The 15,891-nt window shown below is 35.7% G+C and overlaps 1 protein-coding gene across 1 annotated transcript; it reads right to left on the bottom strand.

The window, feature by feature from the left end:
• Nucleotides 1-3,449: 3,449 nt before the first annotated feature.
• ZBTB1 (zinc finger and BTB domain containing 1) lies at nucleotides 3,450-14,634 on the bottom strand. Its single transcript, XM_021712661.1, is given in 3 exon segments — nucleotides 3,450-5,470; nucleotides 12,724-13,058; nucleotides 13,060-14,634. Coding segments are annotated over 3 exon segments (1,935 nt in total). The 5' UTR covers nucleotides 14,623-14,634; the 3' UTR covers nucleotides 3,450-5,433.
• Between the last annotated feature and the right edge of the window lie 1,257 nt (nucleotides 14,635-15,891).

The raw sequence follows: 15,891 nt of genomic DNA, 5'->3' as shown, positions 1-15,891 counted from the left end.
AAAAAAAAAAAAAAAGAAAAAAAAAAAGTACTGGTTTCAGCCACAATTCCCATCCTCTTTTCCATGAAGCAGAAGGAAAAAAAATTGAAATAGCAACTTCAAAGAAACATTAGGAAAACAAGCATAAAACCAAAACGTTTCTAATTGAAGCTGTCATAAATTGTGAGTACAGCTCTCTGGATTTTACTCTTGGAAACGCTTCCCTTTATGTAGTGTTTTTGTTTGTTTTTTAAGGCAAGAGGGAATTAGTGGGTTTGGAGACAATACAGCTTCTTTGTGGTGGTGTTACGTGATTTAGAGAAACACAAACTCTGAGATCTCTCATTCAGTCAGCCCTCACTCAGTTCAAGCAAGCCAAGGCTGCAAAAGGGCAAGCAGGCCTAGCTCACACTGCAGCCCTAACATGAGAGCAGCAGAGAATGCGTATTTTGCATAGTAACTATGCGCTGCCTCTGTGCACAATTACTAGATGCATCTTGCACAGTAACCACCACATCCATCTTGAACTCAACTTTCTGAAACCACAGTAGCAATTATATCTACATTTTCATTAGCCATATGTATTTTTCTCTGCTCCAATTTTTCACCTAGTAAATTGATGTTTCATATGTTCTATACCTTAAGTGACACCCTGAGCTTTTCCCAAAAGGATACAGTATTTGCATTTTGCTTTTATATGAAGGAAACTTTTACAGTTATAGAACATTGTCACATATTGACCATTCTTGGAATTTTTTACAGTTTCCTTATTTGTATTGATTTTTTAAAAATCTTACTTTTCTCTTTGATGATTGTGACTCAGAATTTATGAAAAACATAGTTCATTAAAATGTTCAAATTGGCAAATTTATGATCAAATAATATTCATCAATGCTATCAATAGTGCAGCCAAACAGGTAAGCTCTATGACTGGAAGCGTAAAGTAGTCCAGTCCTTCTGGAGGACGATGTGACAGTATTTTTTTCTTTGCCTTAAATATGATCATACCCTTCGTTTAGTATTACTCATGGGTTTCATCCTAAGGAAATAATAGAAAATGCAGATAATATTATTTATGTTAACAATAATAAAAATACTGCCGGGCTCGGTGGCTCAGCCTGTAATCCCGCACCTTTGGGAGGCTGAGATGAGTGGATTGCCTGAGCCCATGGGTTCGAGACCCGCCTGGGCAACTTGGTGAGACCTCATCTCTACAATAAATCAAAAATTAGCCGGGCGTGGTCGCGCGCGCCTGTAGTTCCAGCTACTTGGAAGGCTGAGGCGGAAGGATCGCTAGAGCCCAGCAGGTCGAGGCTGCAGTGGCCGGGAGCGGCCAGTGCATTCCAGTCTGGGCAACAGAGTGAGACTCCAACTCAAAAAAATAATAATAATAATAATAAAAATGAAATGGCATAATTGTCCAACAATAAGACAATAATTAAATAAATTATAGCACATGCATATGATAAATTACACAGCCATAAAAATTGTTCACAAACTTGGGTTTTGTTTTGTTTTGTTTTGAGTTGATATCTCACTCTATCACCCAGGCTGGAGTACAGTGGCTCAATCACGGCTCATTGCAGCCCCGATGTCCTGTGCTCAGGCACACCTTCCATCTCAGCCTCCCAAGTCGCTGGAACTACAGGTGTGTACCACCACACTCAGCTAATTTTTTGAATTTTTGTCGAGATGAGGCCTCACTATGTTGCCTAGGCTGGTCTTGAACTCCTAGGCTCAAGTGATCCTCCTGCCTCTGCCTCCCAGAGTCCTGGGATTACGGGCATGAGCCACTGCCCCCAGCCTGTTGACAGGATTTTTAATGACACACAAAAAAGAAGATCTAATACTTTTATCCTTATATAGGATCATCATATATATGAAATATGCATCAAAATTGGTTATCTCTAGATGACAATACTATCAGTAATTTTTCTGTTTCCTTATTGTACTTTTACAATTTATTTTTAAAACTTGACTATTAGCATTCAGTTGAAACAAGGTTTACTAGTCCTATTATTTACATAGAAATTACTATTGATTTTCAACAAGTAAAATCTCTGACAGTTTATAAATAGTAGAGTGTTTCACAATATTTTTAAAATCCAAAGACTGAAGTCCCACACAGATTAAATTGTAGAAAAACAAGAACTTTAACATATGTCAAATCCGCTCTAATTAACTCCCAGCACCCAGAAGAGTACCTGGAAAGCAGTAGTAAATCACTAGTTTGGTGTTTATTAAAAGTGACCTAGAATGGATCATTTAACAAGGAAACTGAAAATAAGAACTTCACTTTTTTCTTGTACAAGAGGAAATCCTCTGCCTGCCTCTTATATTTCTGTACTAAATGACACTGCAGAGACCAAAAGTTCAAACAAATTTGTATCTGAAAATATCTGTACTGGACAAAAAGGTGAATACCATGATGTCTAAAACTATGTGCATGGGTATTAGACCTGCCCTAAGGAGAATAACTAAGCAAGGACACATGTGTGCAGAATTGCTGGGAAAAAACAAACAAACAAACTTACAGATTTTCCTAAAACCCTCAGTCCCCACCCAGGTGCAACCTTCATAAGGGCTGTGGATTGTTTTGAAGAGGTAAGGCTGGCCTGAAGAAAAGGTGGACTGACAGCTTGTGATTTGAGGACCTCTGAGCAAACAGTTCAATTAATGATCATGTTAGATCTCTATAAATACTGCCATTTTATACTTCTTTGAAAGCGCCTTATCCTAAAATATTTCTCCACCTATCACTATAGAGAAAAACCCATTTATGTCTTTAAGTCTTGAAGTTACAGTTAAGCTGTAGACACGCAGAAGGCTGAGGTAGGCGCTACCATGCCTCCCATAATGTCTAAGAGCCCTGAACCTGGAAGAAGGATTGCAGAAGAGAAGTGAGTCTGTGACGACACATACACATTGTGCCTACCTCAGTTTTCAATGCCAACCTTAAAGATAGACCCTTGTGGAACAGTCTGAAATAATCTGAAAGAAGTGAGACTGTCCCGTACTTGGAGAATCAGACGCCGTATGTTATTACTGTTAATACATATTCAATTCTTTTTTTTTTTTTTTTGAGTCGGAGTCTCACCCTGTCGCCCAGATTGGAGTGCAGTGGCCGCTCCCGGCCACTGCAGCCTTGAGCTGCTGGGCTCCGGCGATCCTTCCGCCTCAGGCTTCCAAGTAGCTGGAACTCATATTCAATTCTTAAACTGAAAAGAAACACAATGAATTATACTGGCAAAGAAGTTATTTCTCCAAATAATAAATTGTTTGTTATTTTGAAAAAATAATTAACCGTTTGAAAGAGCTAAATACTATCTCAGAGGCAATGTTTTGCCATCTGTGTCTGCCATGAGATGGTACTTTTCCAAACATTCTATATTGAAAGAAACCAGGATTTGGCAACAAGAATTTTAGCTAGTTTTCTTTGTGCATTTCTTAAGCTACTCAGGAACACCATATTTAGCAACATCAGATACTTTATTATTGTGGTATTAAAGAATGGGAAGAATTCATAATTTTCACACTAATCATTTTTTAAAAGACCACATTGAAAAACATACAGTATAAATAAATATAGTATACAGACAATTTAACTTCACAACATAGAGGAGGAAATTTTATTAGGTAAAAGTAATGGATTAAAAAAAGTAACAAACTCAGTAATTCCATTTTATATTATATACAGAGAATAGTCATATTATACAATGCATTTATAATTATTGTAATTCATTACATTTATCATTCGTACAGTCAAAATTTAAGCCATTTTTCTTTCTTAAATTTAATGCTACCAATCAATCAAAAATTATTTGTTGAGTCATTACTATATTGATCTGGCACCTTTCATCGTTATTGGTAGTAGTCTTTTCTGTTTCCTACTTACTTGTGCATGTCTGCAGTTCTATATGCTTTCTCATATTCTCAAAAGAGATTAACTCAAGTGTTCTTTAGACTCTAATATTTCCCTAGGCTTATTCGTTTTCTCTTAAAGCAGCTGAATTCACAAGTATTTAAACTCTTTAGTGGATTTCCTCTTCTCCCTTCTCTCCCATCCCCCCAATCCACATTGTAATTAACTCTGACTTTCAGTTAGTCTAGTTATTAGAATGAATATTCAGGTTATCATCCTCCTTTATAGACAGGGTTTTTAAATGGCATAACTTCTGCATATACTATTAAGTATACTCTAAGAACTGAAATTTAACTACTTCTGAATGTAATTCATTGTACCTTTTAAATATAAAGTACTCTAAGATCTCTTTGTGCAACTTCTTATTAAAGCATTTGAAGAAATTCTCATAAAAATAAATATGTAAGCATTTCTGAAAATATATGACATCTTGATATTGGACAAGAAACAAAATGATAATAATAAGGAACTGGGTACATAATTAACCAGAAGTAAATATACAAGTATATTCACAGTAACACATAATTTGGCTATAAGACTCATATGGTAATAAATGTGTGTATGTACATATGTTTATAAAACAAAGCATTTGTAGCCAGGTTAAAATCTCACCAAATATTTAACTTCTCCATGAAAGGTTTTTAAAAACAAACCATGGTTTCATTCAAAACTTAGTTAAATGTTATCTAGAAATTGGAAAGCTGAGAAGCATGGCATTATACATTACTACTGAGAATAAATGTTTAACAGAAATTAATTCTGCTGTATTAGGTTATATTGCTAAGTTCCAAAGAAAACAATGCACGTATGGTTTGTGAAAAGCTGCCACTATTGAAGCAATACCAGTTCTGTTTTTCCTTCATGTTAACGGATTTAAGAGAGCTTCATTAATATTAATAATCAAATACGAGACTGAAATACACAGTAGAGAAGGAAGAAGGGCAAGTGTTATATTACAGTCAGTAATGACTAGACTATCTTAAAATGTTGACCTTAAAATTTTTTTCTTTGTACCCATTTATTCTTACACTCTAAACTACACATTTTTGGATGTAACTTTTTAAATTGCCTAACTACATTTCATAATATATGAGCTATATGTCTAGTTATTTTAAGTTTAGAATTATATATGTTTATACAGATTTGTGATTATCTCTTTATAAATATATCTATAGTAGCCTAGCAAGCCCTGTTATTTTAGAAAGGATTTTTGAAGATAATTAGCATATCAAGTTTCATTTTAGTGTAGCTTTAACCACTGATGTCATATGAATTTTCTAGTTACTTTTTCTGTAGTAATTTTCCACAAATATTAGGAGAGTCACCATGAATCAGTTTTGTTATGACAAAGTGATTCCAAAGTGATCTTTATTGAGTTTTCTTGAATCTTTGCAACTGGAACTTTTGGGGTTGATGACGTTTGTCAGGAAGACAGAAAGATGGTGCCACTTCAGATCTGCTATTCCTGGGTCTGCACTTAAAGATTATCTGTTGAAGATTGATTCTTCCCCATGTCCTCGCCAATTCAGATCTCACTTCTCCACAGGTTTAGAAGGCCCTATTTCACCACTGCCACACAAAAAAGACAAAACTCAAGAAAAATAATATCAAGTTGACTGCTCTACAAGATACAGCACAATTCTTAGGTCAGAATTTCTTGGCTTTTGGCACTTGGTCAGCACACTGTTAGCAGATGGGGAACACAAGCATAGCTCCTAGAACTGAAACTTAATTACTTCTGAATGTAACTCATTGTACCTTTCAAATATAAATTCTCTTATTACTGATATAATTCTTCAGCTGTGGGGGAAGCTAGAATCTGTAGGATACATAAATATGTAACATAAAAAAAGACAGGAGTCAGAAAGGTAGAGGAATGTAGGGAGGAAGAAAGCATGTAAAGTTAAGAAGTTTTTCTTCGAATAAAATAATTTACAATGTACTTTAACTTGTTAATGGCAAGTCTCTGAAACAAATCTACCAAATTTTAAAGTTCATGTTCTTTTTCCATCTTCGGCCACTCTGCACATGAAAATGAGGTACACACACACACACACACACACACACACACACACACACATGAAGACAAGGGGTTTTCCTTCAAATTCCTAGGTTAATAGCCCTTCTAACCTGTCCCAGTGATTCTGGGTAGAATTATATATTTTTTGCAAAAATGCTTTGCCCTAATAGTAATGATCCTTAATTTTTAAATTTTTTTTAATTTAAAAAAATAAAATAAATAGTCTCTTAAAATGTTTTCCCCACAAAAGAGAATATAAACATTTGAAAGAAAAGATGGCTTTCATAATCTGGATGCTTAGAATTAATGTTTCTATCATCTAAAAATGAGCTCTGCTGACTCTTAGCAATTGATGGAAGTAGAATAAAAACAACATAGTAACTTTCTAAGTAAATGGGAGCTTTATAGGCTGTATACTTAACTCTATTCCTTTCTCAAATAGATTAGCACAGAGAACTGTGTAAATTTTCTCATAAAAAGTTATTAATATTCCTGACTCTGAAATGCAATCATGTCTTTTAAATTTTTGTCATCCTTTGACCTAGACTTTCCTGTGATTTCTTGCTGAGCACAAGGGTGATAGGTATAGGTACATTGATTGATACATTCAATTCAGAGCCAAGTATTTAATTGTAATCTTCATACCTTTTTTTTTTTTTTTGGTCAGCAAATGAGTAATGAGAAATAATGGCTTTCTGCTCCCTAGTTATCTGTGGTGGATTTTGATAGAAAGGATGTACAATTCTGACACTACTGATTGACCTCAATAATTTGGTTCTCCTGAATATAGTAAGAGAACTTAAATAGGATTTAAGCTTCTCAATGCTAAATTCAGTTATATATGTAAATATGTGCATATAGATGTTAAGTGATATTAAGTTGGTTCAAAGTTAGCTTGCCTTTATAAACCATTATTGTCATTTAGTTTATATATACTGCTTAGATTGTTAGATAGACCGTGTCCTTGGAATCTTCACTACCTCATTCCTGTTCTCTTTGAAAAGTAACGTTTGGCAGATGGTAGCCAGATCATTAAAGTATTAGGTTTACCACAGTAGTACCTAAATCAGGTGGTAGATACAAAGTTAAAATAGTATTACCTTCAGGGGAATTGTTTCCCTTAAATTATTAAATAACTGCGTTTTTTTTTAAGTTTGCTGCTATGTTGGGGGGTTATGTGTGTGTGTGTGTGTATAAATATATATATAATATATATATATTATATATATATTGGTAAGACTGTTTACCCTAGAGAATATTTTGGGAACCTGAATTATAAGTGGCTAAAATAAGCAACTTTTGTTTTTAAGCAAACTTAGATTGTTCTAGAAATCTTAACCAAATCAATCACAAGATGACAATTACAGGCTTCTTTTGTTAGCCAACTGAAGAATTTTTTTTAAACATGTTTATTATATGAATCTTTAAGCCCATGTTTGGCTCTTTTCTTGGCTATTTTTAAAAGGTACAGGATATGTATGTAATATAACTTCTTATCCATATTATCTGTTAAGGCGAAAAGAAGCAACTGGTTATTGTTATCCTTTTTCTTGGGAACATTTATTTTCAAATGAATTGATTCCTTCAAGTCATCAGTCTCATAATCAGTAAAAGGAAATGAAGATTGGTGGGAGAGATTAAAACATAAAGGATAGGAATAGGGGAAATAAAGGTCGGAAAAGTCACAGACATAAGAATGTGGAAGTTGAATTTAAATTAATTTTTTTTTTTTTAGTTGGAGTCTCACTCTGTTGCCCAGGCTGGAGTACAGTGGCACAATCATGGCCACCACAGCCTCGACCTGCTGGGCTCAGGAGATCCTTCCACCTCAGTCTTTCAAGTAACTGGAACTGGGCCTGCGTCACCAGGCCCAGCTAATTTTTCCTTACTTATTGTAGAGATGAGGTCTCACCAAGTTGCCCAGGCTGGTCTCGAACCCTGGATTCAGGGAATCCTCTCGCCTCTGCCTCCCAAAGTGCTGGGATTACAGGTGTGAGCCACCACACCTGGCTCAAATTAATTTTTAATTGAGCACCTACTATGGGCCCCCCAAAATGGCTGATAATACCACTAAATGTTTTAAATGAAAGAAAATCAAAACATATTGCAGCACTTAGTACTTATTTCCACAACATCATTCTGAATGAACCATTTAAATAAAAAGTTTTGTTTTCCACTCACATGCTTTCACATTACTCAACATGGGTACCCACAATGACCAGCCGCCTTACCAGCACAGCAGACGACAGATGAACAAGGAGCACATTCTCACAGGAGCTTTTTATCACACGTGTTCCTAGGCTGAAAATTCCCTTCTCTGTACTTCTTGATAGATGGAGTATGTAGGTTAGTGGTTAAGTACAAGAATGTAGAAGTCAGAGATCTAGATTCAAATTTCAGCTCTAATAAATAGTTTCTGTATGATTTAGGAAAAAATAATCCCTCTGAACCTCAGTCCACCATCTGGAAAATTAGTATGATACTTACCACATAAGACTGTGAGGGTTAATTACACTTATGTATGTAGAGCACTTAGCAGAGTATAGAGAGTGCTAAATAAATGGATGCTGGCATTATTAAGTGGATGGCTGAATCATAGGTTTCTAAATATGGGTGCAACTTCAAGTTCCTAATACCAAATATAACTCTATTTGCTTCTGTTCCTCGGCATGCGTGCTATCATCCCCAGTTGACTGCACTTTAGGCATCAAGGGTACAGGAGGAATTCTACAAGGATATGTTCCCCTAGAACTTTTTGGTACCTGCAATCCTAGTTGTTGAAACGTGGAGAGCGCTGGCATTTATTCCTGAAAAACATTTGTTACAAAAGGATTTGGGGTGGGTGAGGAAAGTTGAGGCACTGATCAAAATAGATTAATGGCAAAAAGAAAAAAGAAAGAAAAATGAACAAGACTTTAAATTTTAATTTAGGATTAAAACTCAGTTAAAATTAGGTATACCAGATTTCTTTATTCTTAACTATGTATGCACATACACATTCAGGTTTTTTTAGTACTGATTTGCCTTTTCGTTAACAGTGACACATTTTATGCCTAGTTTAAATATTACAACTGTTACACTGGTTTGGAGGAGGATTTTCCAGAGAGTTGTTAAATATAGAAATTTCTTAACTACTGATATGGAGGAATGGGTATTGTTTAACCAATGAGAATGTTGCCAGCTACCACGTCTTTCTACTTTTTTAGAATAGGTATCTCAATTATTTACTGAGGCATATTCCTGGTTCATAAAATTAACTCCATTAGGCATTCTATAATTATAATCAAATTATTTTAATCCCTACTCATATCACCTATAATTTTCAAATCTGTTTATTGATTGGTATTGTTTTTATGTCCTGTTCATATTTTTTAACTACAGTAAAATGTAGTTTTTCATTATCTATTATGTTTCCTTTTAATTAGTGTTCTGACTATCCTATCAAACTGTCCTTATTCTAATTATTTTATTTTTATAACTAGCCCCTCTGAAATCCTTTCTTCTAATTGGATTGTCTGTACTCAAACTGTAATTACTTTACACATTAAACATTTGCCATATATCATTTTACTCATGTGGGTCATTTCTGTATTTTTGGTTTTTTTTTTTTTTTTTAGCGAGGGGGAGGTGAGTCTCACTTGGTTGTCCAAGCTGGAGTACAATAGCACAATCATAGCTCACTGCAGCCTGAAACTCAAGTTCAAGCGATCCTCTTGCCTCAGCCTCCCTGGTAGCCGGGACTATAGGTGCAAACTACTGTGCCTGGCCTCTCTGAATATTTTTACTTTAAAAACATAGGAGAGATTAAAACAAATTTTTGGGTCGTAATAAATATACTGCTGCCTTTGTTGTGCTTTGTTAACCTCTGAGATTTTTAGTCCTATTTTCCCAACGAATTATAGAACATCCAAGTTGCACTGTATTGTAACTGAGCCTGCTAACCATTTCTCCAGGTTTTCTTGCTGTTTAGAACAAATGGGCCTTTACGCAAAAGGGGTTCATTGTATTTGCGAGACAGGAAGAGAACTTGATTCTGTTATGTCCATCGAGACTTTCCTTTCATTTTTAGATTTGGAGTCCAAATGCCTAAATTAGAAAGGCAGGTGAGCCAGCAGCATCTAGTTGTGATTCCTGCACAGCCCGGGGAAGGGGCAAGAGGTCAAGGGAGTCCAGCTCCAGAGCTCTACACTGGTGAGGAGACTACGTTGGCGTTGGCGAGAGGTGTGGGATAGTTTTCATTCTCCCTAATTTTAAAGGGCAAGTAGCCTTCCGGTGAACTTTTTGCCTTGATAAGGAAAATCACACATTCCACTTAGAAGCCTGTGCTGGCGCATAACTAGTTCCAAAGCAAAAAGCTGTGTCCTGTGTAATATGAAACTCAGAAAAAACATTCTGAGGGTGGCTTTCTAAAACTATAAACATCTCATGTAACGTCAGAGATCTTGTTTAACGTTTACACATTTGCTTGCTAATTGCTGGCTGATTGTACTTGTCAAAACACCTCAAATCCTCTTCCTCATGAAATAGATCATCCTTTCTTCAGTGGGATGGTAAGATTTAGAGAAAGTCCTGTTCTTGAATGACGGAAAAGCTACTGAGACAGAAGTTTTGATGAGGGTCATGGAAAAAAGTGATCCTAAAGGAAATTATGTCCACTAAGACACTGGTTCATCTTATCTCTTTATACTACTCTCTGATGGTCTCTGGGTTAGAGAACTTTTATCAGGTTCCTATAGTAAGTTATATACCATATTTCATTTTAAGTTGCATTTCAGATTTAATTACTTGATAAACTTTTGTATTCGAGACCAAGATGAATCACTTTTCCTGCTTTTGCTGCTAACTATGCAGCTTTTTAAACATTTCCTAACTTATCATTTTTTGTGTGTGTATCCCCCCGCCCCCATTACTTTAATTCTGCACTGGCTCCGGTGCTACTTCTATCCTCACTCAACACTTCATCACACCCATAGAGCTCTGAGCTCACACTGTGTTCTAGTGCTTTCAGATGAAGCTTTACTAGCCTAGATGTTTCTCCGTTCTCTTTATGCAAATTATATACAAAAGTATGATTTTCATATCTTAAAACTATGATGTGACCAAAAAGAGCAATGCTATTAAATTACTGTTCATAATCACAAAATTATATTTTTAAATATGGGAGTTAATTAAAAGCTCTTTCATTAGGAAAAGGATATTACACTGCAAGTAATTAACATTTAAAGGCATTCTATTCAAGAGATGTGTTTATTGGTGGGTCAGTTTTGTCAGTGTTTTAATTCACATGTAATTGATGTAGATCCTATGTCAGCAGCAACTACCAGTCATACTACTTTAACTGAAAACTAACAAACTGTTTCCATGTATATGCTCTGAGATTGTTTTATAACCCTCAAGTTTTGTATTCCTTTACAGAAAATATAAACATGGTGATAAGCTGCAATTTGCCACAACACATTTTCTCCAAATCTTAGATAGTATAAAACACAAGACATTTTTTGTGCACTCTGCTTTTATAGAACAACCAGATTTATCATTGATTTCTTTATTTTATTAGATTTATCAATATACATGGTAGCTTTCTCAAATCTCAAGGTTCCAAAAGTATGTAATTTTAAAGGTGAAAAATCATTTTCCTTTAGATGTCTTATGTCTAGAGAACTATTAAAGTCTATTTATAAACAAAAATAACTGATAAACTAACACACTTTAGAAATCAGAATATTTTAAATTAAAATATTTTAATGAATACAAGATATATATCTTTTTAATTAACTATCATAGTTAAATTTAATATCACAAAACAAAATGGCTTATGCCCACTAATTTTTCAAGTGGGGTAAAGCCATTGGGATTTACACTTAATATAAGTTTTAAATGTGATTATTAAATGATAATATTTTATCAATTATAGGAAATATTCATTTATAAGAATTTCCTCAAGTCTGTCAATCTTTTTAGGCCAAGTTTGAGCCCATGTCAACCTTAAAGGTTAGATTCAGCGCACCTAACTTGCCTAATAATTTTGTCAATTTAAGACGATGGATTTCATTAATAAGGGGAAAAAAACAATAGCAAACTCACTGTTCAAAAAAAATAATAATAACTAAAAGTGAATGAGATAGTTCCAAATAATTAAAGAATTCTAAAAATATGGAATTGGAATGGCCAATGGTGTTGGGTTTTAAAGTTCACAGGATAACCTTAAAAAAAAAAACCACATAGAAATAGTGAAGTCATCACCTTATTGATAAAAAACTAAAGTTTAATAGTCACTGAAGGGGTAACAACCACTTGTAGTCTACATTTAAAAGTAATTTTAATCAGAGCTAAGAAAAACTAAAAACAAAGAATTCTATTAAGAAACAACAAAAATGATAAACATTTAATGCCTAAAATGTAGATACTTAAAGATCCTAAACAAAAATATTAAAGGTAAAAGGGCCTTGAGATTTTTTCCAACAATTTATCTTATAAAATCAATTCCTAAATAGCTCATTTCCTTTGCTTTGGTGTTTTATCTGCTATCAACTAAACATTAGCACAGTAGAAAATCACTTAGGTTCTTTTCAAATGCTTGGCATTATAATGTGATCTCATATCTTTCCTCAAATTAAATTTTGCTCCACATATTCCACAAGTATACAGATGAACATCCATGTGCTGCTCCAACTGTTCATTATTTGGGAATATCTGAAAGCAGACCTGGCATATAGTCTCACCAGCAGATAAATGAGAAATCATATGCCGTACATGGTCATGTTTTCTGAAGTTTCCTTGATCACAAATGGAACAGACATACCTGGCCATGCCTTTGTGCATATCATTGTGCAGTCGCAACTGACGTTCTCTTAAAAACTGCTTTCCACATGTTTGACAAACAAACTGTTTTTCCTTAGTATGAACAGTATAGTGTTCTCTTAAGTGACACCGCTGATAAAATCCTTTTCCACACAGATTACAAAAATGCTTTCGTCTGTGATCTCTTTCATTTTCTTCCATGATGGCACTCTTAAACATCTCTTGATCTAGGCAGCTAGACATATGCTCAACCACTAGATTTTCAGTTTCAAAACGCTGGCCACAATTAGGACATCTAAAAGGACAGGCAGAATGTTTAAATAACTGCTTTTTTTGGGATACTGTTTATCGGGTAATGATTGTCCCTGAAATCATCCAACATTTCAACGAACATATCTCTTATTTCAGACTGCTCATCAGGATTCTCTTCCATGTCCATTTTCTCCTCGGTGTTTCCTAACCCATTCATGGTCAGATCTTGGGGCTCCCCACACCTCTGGGCATGTTCCTGCAACTGCCTGCCCTTCACAAGTATCTGTCCACATTTACCACATGCACAGATGTTTTCAATGTGTTTAGCTAAGTAATGCGATGACAGGTCCTCCTCAGTGATCGTGAGCCCACACAGCTCGCAAGATGCATTTTCAGTATCCTCTTGTACTGGGCTGCTGTTGTCAGGGGGCCTCATATTTTCTAAGCCACCCCTTTCATCAGCAGTTATTGACATCCGAGGTTTTAGAGTTTTCCTACCACTTTTTTTAATGCTGACATCCTCTTCAACATAGTATCTATAAAATGGCTCTTCGGGTTCATCTTCCAGTTCATCATTGTCAGTGGACTCATTACAGTCTTTTTCAGCAACTTTAATAATGTTAAAGTCCTTCAATTCATCTGTAGGGATGTCTTCTGGCTCCATCTTGATGATGATCCTTTTCCTCTCAGCTGCTCTGCTTTTCTCTTCACCGGCCATTTCTGACTCCACTGTGCTACTTTTTCTGCTTCCAGTTGTTGAAGTTGAATCATCAGCAGTCTGGCTTGTGTCTCCTCTGTATTTGTCTGTCTGTGCAGAAAATGCTTTTGAAGAATCTTTTTCACCAAATTCAGCTTTGATGTTGCTGTCTTTTCCATCTCTAACATCTACGATTCTGTGGTAAGATCTCGTGTTTTGGTATGAATGTCTGTTTGTACAGGTTAGCACATGCTCATCTAGTAACTTTTCACAGCTAAAGCCAAATCCACAGCTGTCACAGGTAAAACTCCGTCCAAAGCGTCGCGACACACGTTCTTTTGGAGTAGATAATTTGGACACAGAACTTTTTTTACATACATCAAACAGTGGTTCAGGAAAATTACCTAATTGTAAAGACTCTTCATCAGGCTCTCTATTATGTGGTGTGTTCACTGTTGAACTTGGCTCTGCACACCACCTGTTGGCTTCACTGCCATTTCTAGCCACAGTATCTTCATACATTCTTACCCCAAATATCATTTTGCTGTTCTGTTTGCTAGAAGCAGAAGAGGAACATTTTGAACTTGAACAATCTGCGTCCTGTATGTCTTCTAAGCAGTCAGGAACATTGTACAGCTGTAAGTAGTTCATTGCCACTTTAAACTGCTCAAAACTGGAGGGAGCTGTCATAATTTTTCCTAAATACATAAATTGCAAAATGAGATCAAAACACTCTGCGCTGATTTTCATGTTGCTGAGATTCAGTTGTGCAGTACTGTGCTGATGGTTCATGAAAAACATTCTAAAATAGGAGCTACAGGCAGCTAGAACGGCTTTGTGTGCTTGAAAGTAAATGTCATCGATTGCAATACAACAGTCACAGAGAAAACCCCATTCTCTTTGGTTATTTAGCTGCTGAAGGACATAGCTGCTGTGGCTGGGCTTTGCCATCTTCTATTAATTAGAGACCTATGTAAGACAAGAAATTAAAGTCAGACAAGATATCAGAAAAGCACTTGAGAAAAAACTAATTTTTATTATGGCTTGTGAACAAGTGTGGCTGCTATTACAATCAAGATATGAATAGCTTTCCATTCTACTGCAGCAAAACTCAATGTATATTCAAACTATCTTTTAAATTTGAAGATGAAGATGCCCAGTCATCTATTCACAATGTTCATATTAAACAAAGGCATCAAAAGCAAAAGCCATAATTTTTATTTCATTACAACTCTGGGGGGGGGGGAAATGTACACTAATTTGAAAGGGAAAAAAGACATTAATTAAAAATAATTAAAGAATACAATGAAAGTAAATAAAACAGCAACTTAAACTGAAAGTGAACAACTAGATTGTAAAGTATTATAGTGGCTCACACCTATAATTTCAGCACTTTGGGAGGCTGAGCTGAGAAGACTGCCTGAGCTCATGGGTTCAAGACCAGCCTGGGCCACTTAGCAAGACCTCATCCCTAAAACAGATCGAGAAAAATTAGCCAGGAACAGTGGCTTATCCCTGTAGTTCCAGCTACCTAGAAGGCTGAAGTGGAAGGATCTGAGCCCAGCAGGTTGAGGCTGTGCTGGCCGTGAGCATGCCACTGCACTCCAGCCTGGGCAACAGAGTGAGACTCTGACTCAAAAAAAAAAAAAAAAAAGAGTCATTATCAGGTCAGGTGCAGTAGCTCAAGCCTGGAATCCCAACACTTTGGGAGTCCGAAGCGAGAGGATTGCCTGAGCCCAGGGGTTTGAAGCCAGCCTGGGCAACTTGGTGAGACCTCCTCTCTACAATAAAAAAAATTAGCTGCATGTGGTGGCACATGCCTGTAGCTCCAGCAACTTGGAAGGCTGAAGCAGAAGGATCACCTGAGCCCAGCAGGTCGAGGTTGCGGTGGCTGTGAGTATACCACTGCACTCCAGCCTGGGCGACAGAGTGATACTCTGACTCAAAAATAAATAAATAAATAAAAAGAGTCATTACCTTTTGGATACACATACTGAATTATTTACAGGTGAAATGATATACCTGAAATATGCTTCAAAATAAATGAGTATGTCGGATCTATAGATGATACAAAATGATACAAAATTGGCCATATGTTAATACTGTTAAAGCTAGGAATAAGTATAATTCTGTTCTTCTATGTGTTTGAAATTTTCTATTAAAAAATGGTTTAAACAACCTTATTAGATTATATAGAAATATCGCCAAACAAATAAGTTT

Source organism: Carlito syrichta, unplaced genomic scaffold (genome assembly GCF_000164805.1).
Source record: "Carlito syrichta isolate Samal-C Ts95f unplaced genomic scaffold, Tarsius_syrichta-2.0.1 Scaffold90622, whole genome shotgun sequence".
Lineage (NCBI taxonomy): Eukaryota > Metazoa > Chordata > Mammalia > Primates > Tarsiidae > Carlito > Carlito syrichta.
The sequence above is the reverse complement of the archived record's forward strand: the minus strand, read 5'-3'. Positions and strand labels throughout refer to the sequence as shown.